The sequence below is a fragment of the Gallus gallus genome, chromosome Z (genome assembly GCF_016699485.2).
Source record: "Gallus gallus isolate bGalGal1 chromosome Z, bGalGal1.mat.broiler.GRCg7b, whole genome shotgun sequence".
In the NCBI taxonomy this organism is placed as follows: Eukaryota; Metazoa; Chordata; class Aves; order Galliformes; family Phasianidae; genus Gallus; species Gallus gallus.
In genome coordinates this window covers 12,694,737-12,714,980 of record NC_052572.1, presented here as the reverse complement: position 1 = coordinate 12,714,980, position 20,244 = coordinate 12,694,737, and the positions used below count along the sequence as shown (strand labels likewise).

The 20,244-nt window shown below is 40.9% G+C and overlaps 2 protein-coding genes across 9 annotated transcripts in view; one reads left to right on the top strand and one right to left on the bottom strand.

Moving 5' to 3' along the window:
• The window catches only part of OSMR (oncostatin M receptor), a 32,228-nt gene extending 18,236 nt beyond the window's left edge, over window positions 1-13,992 (bottom strand). For 4 of the 8 annotated variants that reach the window (XR_001463919.4, XM_425020.8, XM_015277535.4 and 1 more), the window contains exons 1-4: window positions 13,898-13,992; window positions 11,737-11,863; window positions 7,448-7,534; window positions 3,417-3,577 (exon numbers count right to left, since the gene is read on the bottom strand). Coding sequence is in view for 7 of the 8 variants with exons in the window: in XM_425020.8 (XP_425020.3) it covers window positions 3,417-3,577; window positions 7,448-7,520 (234 nt within the window). In the remaining variant the exon portion in view is untranslated. Of the gene's footprint in view, window positions 1-3,416; window positions 3,578-5,713; window positions 5,820-7,447; window positions 7,535-11,736; window positions 11,864-12,677; window positions 12,824-13,897 lie in introns of all 8 variants that reach the window. The other 4 variants (XM_004937201.5, XM_004937202.5, XM_046905676.1 and 1 more) reach the window with 4 other exon arrangements.
• The window catches only part of LOC124417553, a 43,415-nt gene continuing 35,711 nt past the window's right edge, over window positions 12,541-20,244 (top strand). Inside the window, exons 1-3 of the mRNA XM_046905876.1 lie at window positions 12,541-12,668; window positions 13,202-13,382; window positions 13,506-13,863. Of these exons, the coding sequence (XP_046761832.1) occupies window positions 12,541-12,668; window positions 13,202-13,382; window positions 13,506-13,863 (667 nt within the window). The remainder of the gene's footprint in view (window positions 12,669-13,201; window positions 13,383-13,505; window positions 13,864-20,244) is intronic.

Here is a 20,244-nt window from a genome sequence, read left to right as displayed (position 1 = left end):
CTGATGAACAGCATCAGAGGATGGTACATCAGCGACAGAAAGAATAGGAAAACATGCAAATTTCTCCAAAATGCACAAAAATTCCACAAAATATCCAGTATGCACTACTGTGTGTTTCTTGTGCATATGAAAGAACACATATGTAAGTATTATCAGTATTAATAACTGGACGATCTAGAGTACGATGTGAAGTTTAAAAACAGAGCAAAATGCTCTGTAACTTGTCAAATATTATTATATTGAAATGTATAAATGGAAGCCCACAGCAACAAATATAAAATGTTCTGCTGTGTTCAAAGAGAAGGTATTGTATAAGTTTCTCAAACCATGTACGTACTACGGATCACCTGGAAGTGAATGGGCTATACTAACGCACAGCGCTGCAACTCAAACTAAGCAGGGCACTATCCAGTCACTTAGGTAGGTCACTCTGAAAGTAATGCCTGCTGTTTATTTCCATGGAAACTACAACTGATATCAAGAGCACAATAACACTATTTGATAAAGCAAATTCTCTGCTACAAAACGTATTTTTCCACATAACCACCACCATTAGCTATATGAACAAGATTTTTCATGCCACACTCATAAAAATCTGCACTAGCAGAGGTGTTTCAGAGTTGCTATGACAGCATCTTTGCTAAGAAAATGTTGCCCATACAGTACGTCTGTTATCATCCTGAGCTGATGAAAGTCAAATCTGTGCTATGGTTGTGGTAGGACAGTCCAGACAAGATTGGCAATGTGTTCCATGGTGTTCAAAATGGCACACGGCCTGGTGTTATCATGTTGCAAGAGAAAAGGTTGTCTGCTTCTCTGGACTGACTCCGGTAGTTTGATTCCTCAGCTCAGGCAGCATCACAGTGTAGTTGTCAGAGGTGATGGCTTGTTCAAGCTCCAGGAAATCCAGATGGATCAACACGTTTCTATCCCAAAAAACATTGCACATCACTTCACTTGCTAAATTGCTTCATCTTGAACTTTTTCTTCAATGGAGAATTCCAACGCTGCTGCTCCTTGGACTGCCATTTTGATTTTGGCTTATACTGGTGACACCACCTCTGGCCACCAGTAATGATGAGGTCCAGGAAACTGTCCCCTTCGGCTTCATATTGATTCAGTAGGTCTTGGCAAATTTGCATATGGTGTTCTTTCTCTTTCTGCATAAGAATTCGTGGGACCCAGCTGGTATACAGTTACATATATGTATATATCCATTTATATGTCCATATACAGCTTCCTGGCTGTAGCCCTTTGATTCACATGGACAAGCTGATCAAGATACTCCTCATTTTGTGGTGTGACAGCTGTGCATGGCCATTCAGAACATGGCTTATCTTTCATGTTTCTATTGCCACTGCTGAAAAGCACTACTGACAACCTCACAACGCTGACATTCACTATTAGGTCTCCATAAACATTCTACATGCATCAATTAGTGTCAAGGAGTGTCATTTTTTTCTAAAAGGAGGAATTCAATGACACACCTTTTCTTCATATGCACTTCCATGTGAGGCACTGTTCTTTCACACTGCCCCTTTGCTGCCATTTGTTGCACGGCCACAAAAAGTAGTGGGATATTGGTGGGAAGGTTCAGCCTCTACTGCCATACTACCTCCTCTGATGTTGTGGGCCAACATCATAAAACAGGAGGCATTCCTTTTGGACTAGCCTTCATATATGAAAAACATACCTCTGCCGTGAAAGGCAGGAAAAAAATGTCTCAAAGATTGTATTAGTTCTTGTAATTATAAATATATTTTGGAACACAACATGTATTTTATTTCTTCTTAGAATAATCACACCACAGTCTCAGCATAAGGATCCATGTTCAACAAACTGATTCAGAGCCCTGGCTCACCCTGACAGATAGAGAACTGTTCTCTATTAGCACTTTCTATCTGCAACACCTGCAATTTCATAATAGCACCTCTTGGAGAAGAACTTTGTAAATATTTTAAAATTTAATTTCTCAGTTATAGCACTGAGTACTGCAGCCACTGCTTTGAAAGTTTCATGGACTGTGCGTGAGAGTCTGCTTATACCAAAGCAGAGCTTCTTTATTAGAAAAGTCTTCGGAAAAAAAATCATAAGCAAATACATTCCTGTGTGACAGTGACATCCAAAATATCCTGTTTATTTTCCACATCATATTTATTATGAGTAACATTACAAACTCAGTCCTTGGATTCAAAAAATTCTTCTTTTCTTCCAGTAAGTCAATAATTTGTTGGAAGAACAGTACAAACTCCACACCCTCAATGTTCCCCCCCCCCCCAAAAAAAAATAACCACAATAATTTGGAGTAACAAAGCCCCAGCTTCCCACTCAAAACTTAGATCTACTCATAAGATTCTACCTCATGTATCACAGTTATCAAAATCTTCTGAACTACATAGAGTGGTGTGCTTCTTCCTAAGAGAAAAAATACTAGCAACTGGCTGATCCGAAGTAAGCTCTTTTCTGCTATACATCCTTTCTCATAAATAGCAGCTTTAAATGAGTTAGAATCATTTTCCAGTTTTACTAAGTCTTAACATGTGTATTTAATATCCCTCCACAGTTCAATCAGTAGATGACTCATAAAAAGCTATACTACCCCACAGACATGTGTTTAATTCCCAAAAGATTTTATCAGATCCAAAGGAAAGGAAAATTTCTTGGAAGACAAAAGTTCTCACGCTAAAGTCAAGGACTTAGAAATAGTCAGAAGCGGACCTAAACAGTAGTAATTTAGGTGATAACACGTGAGCCTCTTCAGAAAATCCCGCTGTTTCTCGTGCTAAAGAAAATTAGCAGAATAGGGACTTGACAAAGGAGATTCCACCACCTTCTTCTCAAAATGGATGAGCTGTGTACATGGTAATTGCTGAAAGGGCCATATATTGGGCTTCAAAGGCCTCAGTCATGCTGAGGCAATCCTGCTTGGTTCCTAAGATGAAAAGGGTTGCAGCAACACACAGCTCATGCGCTACTTGTCCCCAGTGATGGCTAGCTATTACATTACAAAAAAGCCTGTCTTCTAAAGTGAAATGGTATTTTTCTTGGAGGCTGCCTGTGGGACTTGCACCTTGGAAGGGAAACAAAAGGTTTTAGAATCAGATATTTTAAACCTGCCCACTGCAGTCCCTCAGTAAAGACGTATAGGGCATATATACATTCTGCACGGGTGGAAATTACCTCTTCAATTGAACGATCATTTTATTTTCACAATATCTGGGCATAACATTAGGCCAAGTCTGGCACCTACTGAAATATGCAGGTACTTTTATTACAGTTTTGAAATACTTTGCTGTAAAGCATAAACCTATACAGCAAGATAATCTGCATATGCATTTGACCATTTTATTATCCTTTAGCTTCTTTCATATTGCATGAATTTACTACACCTATTTTTTTGTTTTAAATGCACTTACTCTCCACACAATAGCTTCTTCTGCTCGACGGACTTGTATTTCAAAAGACATTACCAGCTCAGCATCACGCGCTGACTTGTCAACATCCCACTCCACAAGCAGACGCTGAAGAGGCAAATCCTTGTGAACATTAAGATATGTTACTGGAAACACAAGGGATTCTAGGAGCACAAAAATTACATAAAAATATTAATGCTTAAGTATTATTTAGTCCTTTGAAGAGTATACTATGAGAGACAAAAATCTCCATGCTAGCTTTTTCTGGGAGAAATAAACCAAGGCAGTGGAACAGAGAGAGGGCAATGGGCACAGACTGGAACAGTTCGAACATCTGGAAGCACTACAGTACTGTGCAGATAATGGAGCACTGGCACAGATTTCCTAGAGAGGCTGTGGACTCCACTCCTGGGAGATCTCCAAAAGCCATCCAGACACGATCTTGGGCATTCTGCTCTGGCTGTCCCTGCTTGAGCAGAGGTTGCAGCAGATGAGCTCCAGAGGACCCTTCCAACCTCAACTATTCTGTTTTTCAATCAAGTTGTAAGACATACCAAATTCTGCTCCCATCTCTAACAATGACTCTCCCACTGCCCAACGGTGAATGTAACAAAAAAGTTCCGTAAAAAAATCTGAAGACTGTAAATGAAACATTCTAATCCCATTACATAATTATGAAAACATTGAATTAAGCCACTGCTAAGAACTTTCCCCAGGCCCGTTTTGATTGTGCATCTTTCTCCAAATTTGTCAGGGTGTGTTCTTTTGTGTCTATCAATTATGTTTAATGTATTGTTCATGCAGATCTGAAACGACAGAACAGGTTAGAAGCAAGACAAGTTCCACACCCAGTAGTGCAGAAGGAAATACAAACTAACTAACTAACTAACAAATAAAGATCAAGGCCCATTCTGTTTATTTAAAAATCAAAGATACGTTGGAAAGCTAGAACAAGGTTCCTAAAACTAGTCAATAGACCTCAGTAGCCCCTCACCATTATCTTGGGTATGCTATTTAATGTCATTATGCTCTCAATTTACCAGCTACTTTATCAGTATATTTATCCTTCTTCTTATAGACTAGTGAAGAGGGACAACACAATGTTTAACAGGGACTGAATCTCAGGAAAATCCAACATCCAGAAAGCCTTCTAATAATTAAGTCAGAAAATCCAGACTAATTTTCATTCTTTGACCTAATGAAGACTGAGTTAGTTAAAGCAAATGGACTTTGTAGGTCTGGCCTTAACTCCCAGAATAAATTATGTTTTAAAAGTCAGATTAAACTCCTTTTAATTGTCAGGAAAGGAAAATCTCCTTGAGCAGCAGATTTTTTTCTAGGAGCGCTGAAAACCACAGACCACCTTATGAGTGGTTGCTCTTCTTAAATGTATGCTTCGTCATCATTCAGAAACAACAAACACGCCCATTTCTTGGAAGAGACAAAATATGAGAGAGAAAACTAGGTTTTATTGTCCAAACTCTTGCTTTCAGAAACAGGCTTGTGGTACTCCAAAAAATTTTCAAGGAAGTATACACAGATACATGCAAAAGTATCTTCTTCCTCTATAGGCTTTCAAGGCAATATATATGTATATAAACTGGAAAAACATAAGTGATTACATGGCAGCAGGATTTGACAGTGCTTCTGTGAGATAACTACAAAAATATTTTATGTAAATAAATAAATTCTCTACTTCTGCAACAGTTGTGGTACTGTCTTTCAATCACTGATTTGCTGCTTGGCAGTTGCTTTTGATTGGAAAATAGTAATAAAATAATGGCCATCAGTTTTATACTACTATGATGATTTGCTAATGTCTGGAATGGAGTAAACAAAGCTGAGGGCCTAGGAAAAAAATTTTCTCTTCCCTAAATGATGAGGGAATAGCAATTCTAGATCTTACAGGAAAAAAGAAATACTGTTAGATTCACTGCCAATGACTGACCAGGCAGGGAGCCAGAAGAACCAAAGCAATGTGAAGAATGGTACAATTAACTGTGAAAGCAGAACATCTAATACTCATCAGAGAAGGTAGGATGATCTATTTTGTATTCTCACATTCTCCAGACTTTCAACACCAAAACAAGGTAAAGGCTGTTAAAATCCCTCTTATGCTAAAGAATTGGCAGTAATGTTGCTCTTCTGCTGTATGTAATCTTAATTTCTCATTTCTTCATTGACTTTACCCATGCCTTCACCACCCTGCAAACTGAAGCACCGCAAGGCAAAGCCTCATGAGGATTCATTTTGTATACAGAAATTGTTGGCTGATCTGAATCTCTGGATCCTTACTGTACCTGTGTTTTAGGTCTGCAGTACTGAATCAGCTGGGGAAGACAGTTAATCCCTTCATAAAGAAGTAGATCTAAAAGAATTTGGACCTTCCAGACAGTTTGCAGAAGCCTGGCCAAATGTAAAGACAGAGTTGTAGGTGAGCAAACATTCGGAGAATGACTCCTCTTTGTTTTCCCCTTTCCTGTGTCCTTTCAGATAGCCCCCTTAGGAAAATAGTTCTCCTTCACAGAGTAAACTTAAACCTCACAGACAGATCAGGCATCATCTATATGGAAAACACTGCCATCTTGGATCCCCATTCTCTCTCTACAGTAAAAAGAGAAAGAGTAAGAAAATGACTCCTTTCAGATCTTACCAGAAGCCAAAAAGTTGCAAAACTGTGCTAAGCCTTTATCTGTTTTGTGAGATTTACCAGTGGCAAATCAGAAACAATTTCTCAGTTCTACAAATGGGATGAGGAGCAACACAGAAACTGAAGAGTTCCCCAGAAAAGTTCTCAAGGTGGATCCACACCTCTGCACATTGTTAGCAGGTGTTTGCCTGCAACATCACTTCATTATTAAGACATGACCACGTCATGAGGTCAAGATCGCAGAAACCACTGAGTTACAACATGGGAATTAAAGACTTCTGTTGTATAATAAACTCATGTAGGAGTGCTTGTAGCATTTACACTTATAATCTACTCCTCCTAGGAAATTTAAACAATGAGGGCATCTTAAGACTTGTTCTACTTGAAAGGTAACTCAGACTACATGAACAGCTTTATGATTAACAGCAAAGACTGTTACTCCTGAACAACTGCATGTGAAAACAAGTTACTAGGCTACTGTGATGCAGTAACTGTTTGGACTTGTCTGCTTTGGAAAGGTTCGCCACTCAAAGGATATTGGTAATAGAAACTCAAAATCAAGAAACTAGCACCCTGAGAGAAAGTAGTGTCCAAATATGAATTTCAAGGATGAAGAGAGGAGGGAGGAAAAAAGTCTGAAATACATACATTATTTCTTCAGTATAGTATCAAGTATGTTTGTACTAAATAAATAAATAAATACCTTCTTCATCCTTCACCATGGCTACTGCAATGAAACTTCTGTAATGAAGACTACATTTAGTTATGTTCTGCCTCTTAATGTTGGCCACAGATGTGCCAATTAAAATTGTTCATTTTTCTTTTAATAACATAATGCCCAATGCTACTCACAGCATCAAGTGTACAAGCAATTCTCTTACTTTAAAATACACAGTCTTCTGGAAAGTTTTATTACATTTAGCTATGCTCCCTCTGAATATGTATATACACTTTTTTTTTCTTTGTATGAGGTGAATTTGTGAAGAGAATAGAAATCTGATCCTGGGATTTGAAGGCACAACCAGAAGACAGTCACCATAAGTCCTAACATTTTCACAGATGAAACAAATGAAAGCAAAGACATAGAAAACCATGAAAGTTTTCAGAGAAGAAGTAAATTATTCAGAAGTGACAAAGCATAGACCAAGACGAGAGAATGGGAGCAGATTACAAATACAGTCTGATCTCATAGCACTGCCACTGACTGATTCAAAGCGCGACTTTGCATGATGGGTTTACGAAAGGTAATTTTAAATGTTGCTTCACCTCTTTATGAAATACAGAATTATTTGACTGAGCACGTAACATTGCTTAATCACAGGAGAGTTACAAATGAGCAAGCTCTAGCTGTTGTAGCAGCTTCCAAATGAAAAAAAGTATTTACCTTGCTGTGAGTATGCAGTGCACCAAGTCCTCAAGTGGAGCAATACTGCCAGAAACACGAAGTGATTCATCATTCATCTCCCTTTTCCTGCACACAATTTATTGAGAAATACAACATTTTCATTTGTGTGTTTCTTTTAGGATAAATATATGTCAGATAATTGTTATTAATTTACTTAAGAATAAATAAATGAAAATCCAGCCACACAACAACTCAGGCAGTTTAGGAGACATTCAGGAAGAATGGACAATGAAAAAAAAAAAAACGCCTCTTGCTCTTAAGATCTTTTTACAGTATAAGGGAGAATATATCATGCACAAAAAGTTCAGTTTAATCTAGAGAAGGAAAACATACAAGATCCTTATAATTTTTCAACCAGATTACCCAAGGAATATTAAAACAAAAGCTTGGCCTGACGCATTTTTTGGTTTTCCCCCTGAGCAAGTAACAAGAGATCCATCCTAACAAAGGAAAAATGTGACAGAGCTGCAAAAGGTATTGTACATTCTGTTCCACTTACAGCTTGAATGATAAATCCCACAGACTTGAGCAAATATGGCTTCACCCTTTGTCAGTATGGAGGATAGTAGTAGAAAGGGATAAAGTTAGGCTGGAGTTGAAATGCCTGTGTTAAAGTCATAGCAACTTCCATACCTAGAAGAACTGTCACCTCAAATAACACCAAGCTCTACCTAGCAGTCTGCTTACAGCTTTCACACTCCCAACTGTGCAGGGATGAAGCTCCGACTCACACATTTCAGTGCTGTCCCATGGGGCTGACAAGTCAGACCTCATAAGACATGATTACCCCTTCAACATTCACCCATGCAGAAGGAAGAGGTAAACATCCAGCAATGGCACAACTAAAAGTACTCAGGCAGAGAGGGTACAAGACTCCAAACAACAGGAACAGTATTATAGGATACAGTTATCTTTAATGTCCAGTTTCTATCCTGTGCATTCCTGGAGCTGCGTAGAATATGGATAAAGAGAGCTAACTTCGATAACAGCAATAGGAACTGCTTAGCAGGATAGATAACCAGGAAGACCTTCTGTTCACACAAAAGCCAAGGACAGAACATTACCAGGAATTTACTCCAGAATTGCTTCCTGGCAGAAAACCTCCAATTTATTACCTCAGAATTGCAGAAATTAAATTTAACAACACGTCCTTGGATACCCTGTGGTTTCAGAAAGATACGGATTTCTCTGACAGCTCAAGGTAAAAGACTTCAACCTTTCTTTTTCTGTCCACTTCTAAAGGTCAAAAGGAAAATGTAGAGGAGTTTGGAGCTAGCACAGCAGTCTGGGGCCCTGCACTCACAAGCACCCTTGCTGCAGTGTGTCTCAGCTTTCTCCTCATGAGCCCAAATGCTTCACCTGGAGTTTCCCAGATATAAAAGGTGAACGTCGCCTTTCCTAATCCATAGGCTTCTGCAGTCTTTCTTGCCCACTGTCCCTCAGAAGTACTTGGACAATGCTAAAATTAACATGAGTAATTAACACAGTTTTCAGAACATAGGTCTAATTCATGTTTCAATTTTCAACTTTCAGACTGTTTTGAGAACTAAGTGCATTCGACATCTTCATGGGTATTCTATCTTTAGACATTTTTAAGTCAACTCATTTGATACATCTTGTCTGAAATAAACACAGTAAAGGGCTCTTTGCTATACAGTGGAATGGCAAGTGGAAGGAAAGAAAGTAGAATTTTTTTCCAAAGTAGATTAGGTTACAAATTCATAAAACTTCAGTACATTGTTCTTATTTTGTATTATAGGAAATGAATACAAAGCCAAATCTTGCACACCCTTTCCCAAAGGTCCCTTCCAACCCCTACAATTCTGTGTTTCTGTGACCTTCTTGTCATGTACCATTTACACATTAAAACTAATGGGAAAGTGTCGTGGCAGTCATGACATACTAGACTATTTGCTTAATCTACTTATCTGGAAAACAAGTCCAAAACCTTTTCTGCTCTACAGAGGTACTCTCAGCTACTGTATTGAAATTTCTGTCTAATTTAACTACCTCTCTACAGCCATATACACTATCAGTTCTCTAATGATATGCTGCATGGTATAACTACTGTACACTGTTAACGGGCAGTGTATTATAATAAATGACCATCAGAAAGCTAAAATGCTTTCATAATATGTTAGTAGTCTCATTTAACACTGTACAGTGAATTGTGATAAAGTGTGGCTGTTAAACCAGCTATCGTGGGAAAAACTTTGAAATCCTTTAACAAAAGAAAATTTCAAATATAGTCAAATAAATGAAATGTTATTAAAAAATGCATTAATTAACGTAGGAGTATTATTTGTTCTGAATAATCTTTATGCAGAAACATCTGACCATGTCTAACAGATTAATCGTGTATTGTAATTACTACCAACTAAGGTCAAGCACATATTTGCAATATCAATAATTAAGTACTTTTATAAAGCAATCAATTAGAACGTGCCTAAGTTAAAAAGATTAAAAGAGTCAGAAAACACATAATTAATATCTTTTAAAGAGAAAAAAAAACAAACAAACAACAATGCCTGATAATATTAGATTAACAACAACCTTGCCAAAACCAAAAGCAACTGAACAACACAAGAAGTGGAGTCAGAGAGTCAGAGAATGTTTTCAGGTACCTGAATTCATCACCAAAAATGAGCAAATACCTCCAATAACTATTAATTTAGTACCAAATGCCACAGGAAATGTGGCAATATCACAACCATTGTTTTGCTGAATGATTTGGTTGTTTATTTGTCAATCTGAAAAGACATGAAGTGATGCCGTTTGAGAAGCACCACATCAGTGTGCCACAGTTCTTCATCTGAGAGTGAATCACTGTCAACCTTTTTTAAAGCCTGAGAGATCATGTTTTGTTAACATTCCTCAACCTGGAAGGCCTGTGAGTTTTGCGTCTACAAATTAAAGGTTAAGAACAAGAAGCTCATGTGTCAGTGACTTTGAGTACGGACAGCAGACACGCAATTTGAATACTTCTGTAATAAGTATTAAGTAAGTATTTTAAGTATGTAAGTATTGAATAATTCTGTAACTGAGCGTGAACTGAGTTCATCTGAGTTGAACTTTGTTCAACTAAGTTTTGAAGAATTCCAAAGACAGAGATGCCACACCCTCCCTGGACAACTTTTTCCCATTCTTAACAACCCTCTGTGTATATTCAAGCTGAATTTTCCTTGTTACAATTTACATCAGTTTCCTCTCATCATTTTGCAGAAGGTTAACTTGTCTTCTCAGGAACTGCCTGTTAGTTTAGCAAGATGGTAGTTAGACCAGCTTCTAACTTTCTTTCCTCAAAGTTAAACACGAGTCTATTTCAGATACTCTTTCTCAACATGCTCCAGCCTCCAAGCACCCCCAGCATCTTTCTTCTGGATCCAGCCTAGTCCATCCATCTTAGTAATGGTAGCTAAGAACTGGACACAGTAGTGCAGATGTGATCTCACAAGTGCCAAATAAAAGGAAATAGTACTCTCTTCAACATTCTGGATATGGTCTTGCTAAGATAGCCCCGTAGGTAGTTAGCCATCCTTGCCACAAAATACACTGCTGGCTGTTTGACAGTGTGACATCTCAGCTCCCCAGCTGCACTGTTTCCTCCTATTCCATCCAACTTTACATTTATCTTTTCTAAACTTCCCAAGATTTGTCAGCTAATTTCTTCCAGGTTGTTGAGGTACCAATGAATTGCACCCTTGCCTGCTACCGTATGAATTGCTTCCATCTACTTAATGTGATCTGCACGCTATTTAAAGATGTATTTCATTCCCTTGTCCAGAGTATTGATAGAGATCTCAAGCAGCACTGGCTCAGATATCGACTCCCAAGGAGCACCATTCTGAATATCCACCAGACGTCAACTCAGAGTCACTCTCTCTCCTTAAGCCTAATGGTCCAGACAGCTTTTGACTCCAAACCCTTAAAGTGAGGGCTATGTGAAGGCAGTCACAGGAATGCTTTCAGCTAGGAACCACCAGGCCTAGCAGATGTCTGGATGAGGGGGAAAAAAAAGCACAGATGAACTGATACATCTGAATTACAGATGCAAGCCAAATAGTAAGGTGGAATCTGGCCCATTTCCCCAAATACACACATAATATTGCTGTTAGTAGGTTGTTTTGTTGTTGTTGTTTGTTTGTGTCTGTGTCTGTGTGTGTGTGTGTTTTGTTTTGAGGTTTTGCTTTAATACAGTAAGGAGAGACTGTGGTCCATAGAACGTGTGGCATTTCCAAGAGACACAAATCAAAAGTGAAACACATTACCTTGGGAGAAGATAAATTATCTTTCTGCAGGCAATTTTCTAGTAGTCTAAATAAATATCTTCAAATAAACTGCTTCTTCTTTGGAAGAAAATGTAGACGATCACCAAAAGTCCTCTTCTGGCCAGTGCTTTTGGGATTCCACAGAATAGAGGAAAAATAAATTCCTGTTATTCATCTGATAAGTATGCCCAAGATAAACATTTTGTCATAGCTCTCTTAAAGGCATAAAACTTCAACTGAAACTTCCCTCAGCATGGGGCTCATGGGATTCATGAGCCAGTGGCTGGGAACTGGATTTGTGTGGTGCACATACTGCTGCAGTGTCTGCTATGAATATTTAGCATTAGTTCATGACAGAATTGATCTACCTTGTATCGATCTTCCTCAAGTTGCATATTCCAAATCATCCTTCATACAATTCTTTCTTGGCACCCTTTGCTTACTTAAAACAGCTCCCAGCTGTACCCACATCCTCAAATGATCCCAAATACAGTCTGGGAAAAGGAATGCTTTTCCATGATCCAGAAAATTCTATTCATCTGAAGGACAGTATTATGCAAGGACACCAAAGTGAAGACATTATCAGTCAGACAAATTTTCCTAAATCAGATGTAGGAGAGAACTCCTTACCAGTGAGGTAAATGCAGTAATAACAATCCTACGGATTTACACAATGTTTTACATCGCATATTATTCCCTCTCCTTCAGAGACAAACAGACCAAGTACAGGAATCACAGTTCAGTTTCTTACCAGGCAACGCTACATGTTGCCCAATAACTAGATACGTGCCAAAATGAGCTGGAATGCCCTTAGCCAATGATTTCTACAAAAACACTGGACTGAAGTATATTGCTGCTCTTCTAACTCCTGCAGTTCCCAATGTTACTTCTTCCCTTGGAAATGAGTGGCGTGGAGCTGTCACCCAGCTGAGGTAACTTACTTGCCCTTGAAGAAGGGAGAAGTGTCAAACCATCTGACACTTAGCAGGTTTTGGTGAGGAAGCAGCTGTCAAAGCATCTTGAAATTAAGCAGCTCTTTTCATCATAAATGTCACACTGTTCATACAAAACATGATCTGTAACAATTCTGAATTAAAATAATAATAATAAAAAATAGAGAACAGGTGATAGAGTGTAAAGCAGCACTGCTTTTAGTCCTTGTGCTCAGCCTCTCTCCTCCCAAGCAATATTAAAGATCATTCCCACCTACTTTGCAAATTTACGGCAGAAATTACAGCCGTGCACAATACACTGAAAGCTGCTAATAAATCCTTGTTGCCTAAAGGATAAAAAGCAATTTATAAAAGCTGCATGTGGAAGAAAGGATTTTCCATAATTATGTTCTGATCCACGTGCAATTACTTGATTATTCGGGGACAGCTTTGTCTCCCGGTTTGTTGATCGTTTGTTTAAATAGAGAGAGAGCTCTTTGATGTTGGTTTTCTAAAGAGCTTTTCCAAAACAGGAAAACACTCTGCATTTTTCGGTACCACGAGGGTTGGAATCGAAGCAAGCAAGCAAGCAAACAAACAAACAAAAACCCGCAATTAAATGGTCTAAAAATGGGGTCTAAAAGATGTGAAGCACCCATCGACGTGAGCAAGTCGGAGTGCCGGTGCGCATCAACACGCAAACGCAGCGAGAAGGTGGGGAGGAGTGGCATCCCGCGGTGGCACAGCACCAACAGCCGCACCGCGCTCTTCAGCCCCCGGGAACAACGTGGGGATCTGGGTTACCTTGCGGGAACTTGCTCGGCACGAAACACTTAGGTTAAAAAGAGAGGTGAAAGTCACATCCCAAACAGACACGCTCCACGGAGCGCCGGACCCACACGGGGCAGCACTCGGCAGACTATCCGCGCTGCAACCTCAGCCTGCGGGAGCGCCGCGGGACGAAGCGCTCAGCCCCGTCCGCTGCCCGCGGTCAGACAGCGGGGCGGGCGGGGGGTACGGCCGGCGCTGAAGGGCCGTGTCGGCGCGTTGGGGCAGATGAAGCGGGAGGGTGGAAAAGCGGGAGGCAGTCAGAGGTGCCCGCCGGCACCACAGCCGGGAGTAAGAAAAACTCCGCGGAGTACTTCCCTAGAGGAGACGGGAGCTCCCCTCAGCGAAGGCGCGGGGAGAGAGACGGGTAAGTGGGGCACGAGGTGACCGGTCCGACTCACCTGCAGCCTGGCAGCTCTGTCAGGAAGCGGAGGAGGCACGTTTTCCCGGCAGCTTCGTCGTGCCGGCCTCGCCGCTCGGTGCGGGTCAGGGCAGCGGAGCGCTGCGCGGCCCGGGCAGCCCCTCCTTTCCCGGGCGGGGCGGTGCCTCCCGCAGCCCGCGGAGGACGGGTGAGGAGAGCTTCAGGAATTTCCTCCCCGCTCCGGCTGGCTGCCTTGGCCTCGTTCCCGGGGAGGGTTATCACATCTCCCAGCTCCTCCAGCGCCGGGCTCCCGGGGCTCCCCGGTTGTCACGGCCCGGCTGGTGCGGCCGTCCGACGGAACTCGGAACCGAGAAGAGTTTGTTTCGCGAGGCCGGACGCTGCCCGCCTTCAGCACCCTGACCCTTTGCAGCAGCACTCCGCTGCTTTAGTTAGCCTTTCCATTTTCTCATGATGCGGCCAAGCAAAGGGTGGCTAATGAGAACACAGTTTTATTGTTCGGAGAGTTATTCTGGAGAATTACATCCATGTCTTCCGTGGAGTTCCTGTGCATGTTGAGTCATGCAAACTGAGTGTTTCCTAGGCGGTCAGTGATTACTCATCTTGCACTGCCTGCCTACCTATTAGAGGCACTAGCGCTATATAATACACACTTACTGCTCCCTTAGAATGCTCTCTCAGAATGTAGAGGAGAGAGTACGTGGAAGGTCATATAACTGTGTAGTTCTACTGAAAAACCAGGTCACAGACGTCTGATAACAGGATGCCCATCTTTTGGCGTGTTCCTTCTCTCTCTTTTTCTCACTAGCAAATGACTGTAATCCATCAGTAAGTTCTATTTTCTGTGTTTTAACAGCGTAATTAGAAAATCTTACTGGAAGTTTATCATTTTATACAGGAGAGTAGGATTCAAATAACGTGCAATAAATATTGTGTGGGATGTTCATATGTTAAAAAATCTGCTGGGGAAAATGACATGCCACATAATGAAAAGTCAAGGGAATAAATTAAGACAGCTTAGTTCTAGGGATTTTTAAGTTGTGTTTGGTTGTAATTGAACTCTCTTTGGCCTTTTAATGTATTTTTGCAGTTGCTATTTGAAAGGTACTGTTAAATCATTCCCTGCTTTCAGCCCCCCTTGTTTGTGTTTGAGAATGTCTCCTCTTAGATGTTTGCTAGAGATACCCGTTAAAAATCTGCTGACGTACTCAACAGCTTCCAGATCATTTCATGTCTGCTGTGGCTTATGAATTTTCAGCCTCTTGACTCCCTATTTGGGTATCAGCAATAATCTCTGATGCTGCTTCTCCACACTTATCCACATAATCCAGGTGTTCCAGAATTAGCAGTGTAGTTGCTTATCCTTTGAATGCACCATACTTCTGAACAGGCTTCTTACTGCTGTCTAGGGAAAGCGTTCCTGAAATAGTCACCTGAAGCCCTAGAAGTTATCAAATCACATTTATAAGGTATTTCAAAAGGTAGATTATCAGATTTTTCATATTTGAGGCAAGAAATTGGAACTAGGAAAAAAAATAAAGCAAAAAAAAAAAAAAAGAAAAAGAAAAAAAAAAGAAAATCCACAAGTGAAATAAGTGAACTGCAACGTCAGTGTTACAGAGTCCTCAGAAAGCTCCCAATTAGATGCTAAAGATCTTCGTATAGTGAAACTTAGAAATGTAGTTTGGGAAGGCCTTGAAAAAGACATCAGTCCAGCCTGAGCCTTTTTCTCAGGAAATGCAGCACTGAATTCCATCACTTATCATCCCAGGTGCAGAGTTGCCTGACTGTGTGTGTCCGGGTCCCTGACCTGATACGGCACAGCAGCATAACCTTAACCCAGGCTTGTATGACTGAGTAGTGAGAACATCTGTAGAAAGATAAGAATGCTAGAAGGCAGACAGAAGAAGGGCTGTTGACGTGACATCAATGGTAGTTGAAGGATTTTGGAAGGAAAGTACCAGCATGAAAATGTATAAAATCCTGGCAGGAAAAATTTCCTGAGGAAAGCTAGTCAAGCTAGTCAGTCTGGCTAGGAATTAGCTGGGAATCCATCTGTCTTATCGTTACCTTTGAGGAGCTGGCAGAAGGTGGCAACAGTGCAATGGTGAGAATCCTTTCCAGTGAGCCACTGGAAATGATCCTTTCCCTTCTCATTCACACCTGCCTGCCCCGTATAGACTTCTTTAGGACGTTAGCAGAAGTGTCAGGTATACTAATGCTTAGTCTAATAGCTCATTAAACACTGGCTATATTTGTGTGTGTTAGCCAATAACTAAATGCTTTATTTTGAATTATGTATATTCTTTTTATAAAGTGTCTGCACCTGTCTAAAAGTACCTAAGCAAACTGACCAGGAAGAGCCAGAACCCTCCCATTCAAAACAGGACTTCCTCTGTCTGATAATGCAATTTCAGATCCTTTCTAAGTAACCTGACATGACACTTCCTTTCCCCTGAAGTGTTTTTCCTAATATCCAACCTCAGCATCCCTGACCAAAATCTGTGACTTGCTTCTTGCTATGTTGAGGCATTTGCAATCACCAGGTAAGTTGCTTGTCCAGTTTCTAACTGCTGTTTAGATAGTTGTGGCCTGCCTTCGAGGGTTCCCTCAGCCTCCTCTTTGGAAAATGAAGCAGGCCTATAGTTCATGTACAGCAGGCTACTGACAAACTTAGTACCTTTGTGGTCTATCTTCTCCTGTTTCTTAGCATCTCCCTTGAACAGAGCTGCCCAGATCTGGATGCATTATTACCATTTCTTTGCTGGTGATTAAAGGTACTACCACAGCCCTGCATCTGCACGCAAGGCTCTCCTATGCCTCCTGTTTGTTTCCAGTGCCTAGTTCATTAGTGTAATATCACTTCAGGTGGGCACCCAGCCATGATAATTTCCTCCCGGAGTATGAGATCTTCTCCCATAATGCTGTCCTTTCAGCTTTCTCATTTGTGTGCATAAGCTTGGGATGGCTGCCAAGCAGTCCACCACTTCCCTCACTTCACTGTCATTCATCATCACTCTCCTCATCGCTCCTAGTTTGAAGTTCTCCTCAGGATTGCCAGCCTGTTGGCAAAGAAGCTTTTGCCCCTCTTAGTCAGGCAGGTCTCATCTCCCAGCAGTCCTCATTCCACAACAAGAGTCCCATGGTCATAAAACTGAGTCCTTCTAGTTGACAGCAGCTGTGAGAGCATATGTTAACCCTCAGAATTCTCCACTCACGGCTGGCACATCTTCTCTTCTACAGTAGGATTGAGAAGGTACCATCTGAGCACCTGTGCCCTTAGGCATCACCTCCAAGCCAAAGTTTTACACTTTGCTGTCCTGAGAATCTCCCTTTCCTATCCCAGTGAGCAGAGGTGCTGCCTGCCCCTTCCTTCTGTACTGCTGGTGATTCAAGTTCTTATATCTGTAGGATCTTGGAAACGATCAGGTGAGCTGCACATGAACAGGCCTCTTTCAAGTATCCTGTCTCAGAGTCAGATAGAAAAAAGAATTTAAACCACCCTTTCATCAGGAACAGCTAGTAGAATTCCTTCTAATTTCTTAGGCTTAGGAAGTCAAAGAGTCCTGGAGCTATCTCTTCCTGGCAGACATAGGCATCCTGAAGTTCTACCGAGCTCCCAGAAGTTCTCCAATAACCTAGCAGATGTTTCCTTAAGATCTAGAAAATGTACAGACAGAACCTAGAAAATGCTGCGTAAACTTCTGTATCTGTTGTCTGCCTTCTGTTAGCTTTCTCAATTAAGTTATTTTTTGTTGTTGTTTGGTTTTTTGGGGGGGGGGGAGGTTTGTTTTGTTTTGTTTTGTTTTTTGCTTGCTTTATGCATATACTAATGTAAGCAAGTGTCATTAGTAGGAACACTCAGGTTAACAGTGTTGAGCTTATGATTTAGCAAGGATAACTTGGAAATTATTATCATTTAAGATAATATATCAGCCTACACAGAACTTGTGTAAGAAACCTTAAGTGACAACACACCAAAATATGGATTTTAACAACAAGTCCCCAGAACATATAACACTAGCAAGAGCACAGCAGTCCTTTATTCAGACAGGGATTGGTAATAAGTGTTTGTCCACATCATCTGCCTACCTCTTCAAACAGTGCAGGGTCGCACTCATTAGGAATTCATGGGGTTAGAATTCTGGGGTAAAAAAATAAAAATATGCTGATGTTTGGCTAGGAAGGGAAAGATTAATTACTTTAAGAAAGAAGAGTTTGATTAAGATTCTAATACCAAGTAGAAAAATAGTCAGGACGTTTAATCTCCTTGAGAATTGATACTGGTTTTGAATCTCTTACAGAGAAGCAGTAATATTTATGAATAATCCTGAAGTCTTTCAGTGGTAAATGTGTATTTAAAATAGTGTGAAGAGTTCTTTGAGGCCACCCTTAGCAATAAAGCAGAACTGATCATACCTACAACTTAATTCTCTGAACTTTTTCTTTTCAACTTCTGTTGCTAGGATCTTCACTGCCTTCTGGGGCAGTCTTTAGCTAGGATTTAATTATCCTTAGCAGTAGAAAGTTCTCTAATGTATAAACCAAAAATAATTACTAGTTCTTTTACTCATGAATTTTTGTCTAAAATCTCACAGATTTTTATTTTGCAGCAGCCTTTGAAGTATTGAAAATAAGTAACAGGACCCTCTCAGCCCTCTCTTGGCTAAATAAGTTCAATTCTTTCAGTAGTTTAAAGAATATTGGTCGTGAATACTGCTATTCTCATCATACTTACAGTCCAGTTCCAAAAGAAGGAATGAAGGACTCGGCATTTCTAGCCTTATCAGCACTGTATTTACTTACAGATGCCACTTCTATTACTAACTGTCTATTTACTTGCTCTTTCCTCAGAAGAGGAATGTTGTTGACAAGGTCTGCCTGTGATGCTCTGTATGCAGTTCAATTCATGCAGAACTGTTTTCTTGCCAGCTCTGGTTTTGCTTTGATTGTTTAGTTGATTATTTCTACTCCAAACTACACTTTTTCTATTAATACACAGTTTCACTATTTTGTCAAAGTGCTTTCCTACTTTAATTCTGCTTTCTAGTATGCTTGTGATCTGTTGTAGCTTCATGTCATCTGGAAATTCAGCAGGCCTCTTCTGTTTTATCAGACAGATTACTGACTGCTAACAGCCAAGAGAGATTCTTTGCAGCTCAAGGCATTGTTCCTTCTTAACACTGAACCATTGTTAACTGCTCTCAGACCACACAGTGGTAACTTCCAAAACCAAAATAAATATTATTTTCCATGAACAGTGTTCCTCATGCAAAATTTGATTTCCAGCCAGAAACAGCTTTTATTCGGTGTCAGTGGTTGCAGAAGTTCATGGAATCATAGAATCATAGAATGGCCTGGGTTGAAAAGGACCATAATGATCATGGAGTTTCAACCCCCCTGCTACGTGCAGGGTCACCAACCACCAGACCAGGCTGCCCAGAGCCACATCCAGCCTGGCCTTGAATGCCTCCAGGGATGGGGTATTCACGGCCTCCTTGGGCAACCTGTTCCAGTGCATCACCACCCTCTGGGTGAAAAACTTCCTCCTAATATCTAACCTAAACCTCCCCTGTCTCAGTTTAAAACCATTCCCCATTGTCCTCTCACTGTTCACCTTCATAAATAGTTGTTCCCCCTCCTGTTTATAGGCTCCATTCAAGTACTGGAAGGTCACAATGAGGTCTCCCCCTGAGCCTTCTCTTCTCCAAGCTAAACAATCCCAGTTCCCTCAACCTCTCCTCATAGGAGAGGTGCTCCAGCCCTCTGATCATCTCAGTGGCCCTCCTCTGGACTCGTTCCCAGAGCTCTGCATCTTTCTTGTGATAGGGGCCCCAGGCCTGGATGCAGTACTCCAGATGGGGCCTCACAAGAGCTGAGTAGAGGGGGACAATCACCTCCCTCTCCCTGCTGGCCACCCCTTTTTAAATGCAGCCCAGAACACAGTTGGCCTTCTGGGCTGCAAGTGCACACTGCTGGCTCATGTCCAACTTCTTGTCCACTGGGACCCCCACATTTTGGTGTTGTTGTAGAGCGAAGGACTGTGATTTGTTCTTGAACTTAACTGCACTGGACTGAACAATTTCAGGAGCACTCTGTAGTGCCAGAAGGATTTCAGCTGCAGGTTTCCTCTCTAAGCAGTTTTGGCCATCCCTCAGTTGCGAAGTAATTGTAACTGTGTAATTATTTTAGTGTTGGATTGAGCTAATGTTCTTTGCTTCTCAATAGGCGTCTTAACTTCCAGTCAAGCTAAAATTCCTATCTGCCAGCCTACACTGTCTCATGAAATGTAGGAGGGATGGTGCAATTGTCTTCACTTGTTCTGCCGGTGCACCTTGAGAAGCCTACACAAGAGAGCTTTGTGCTCTT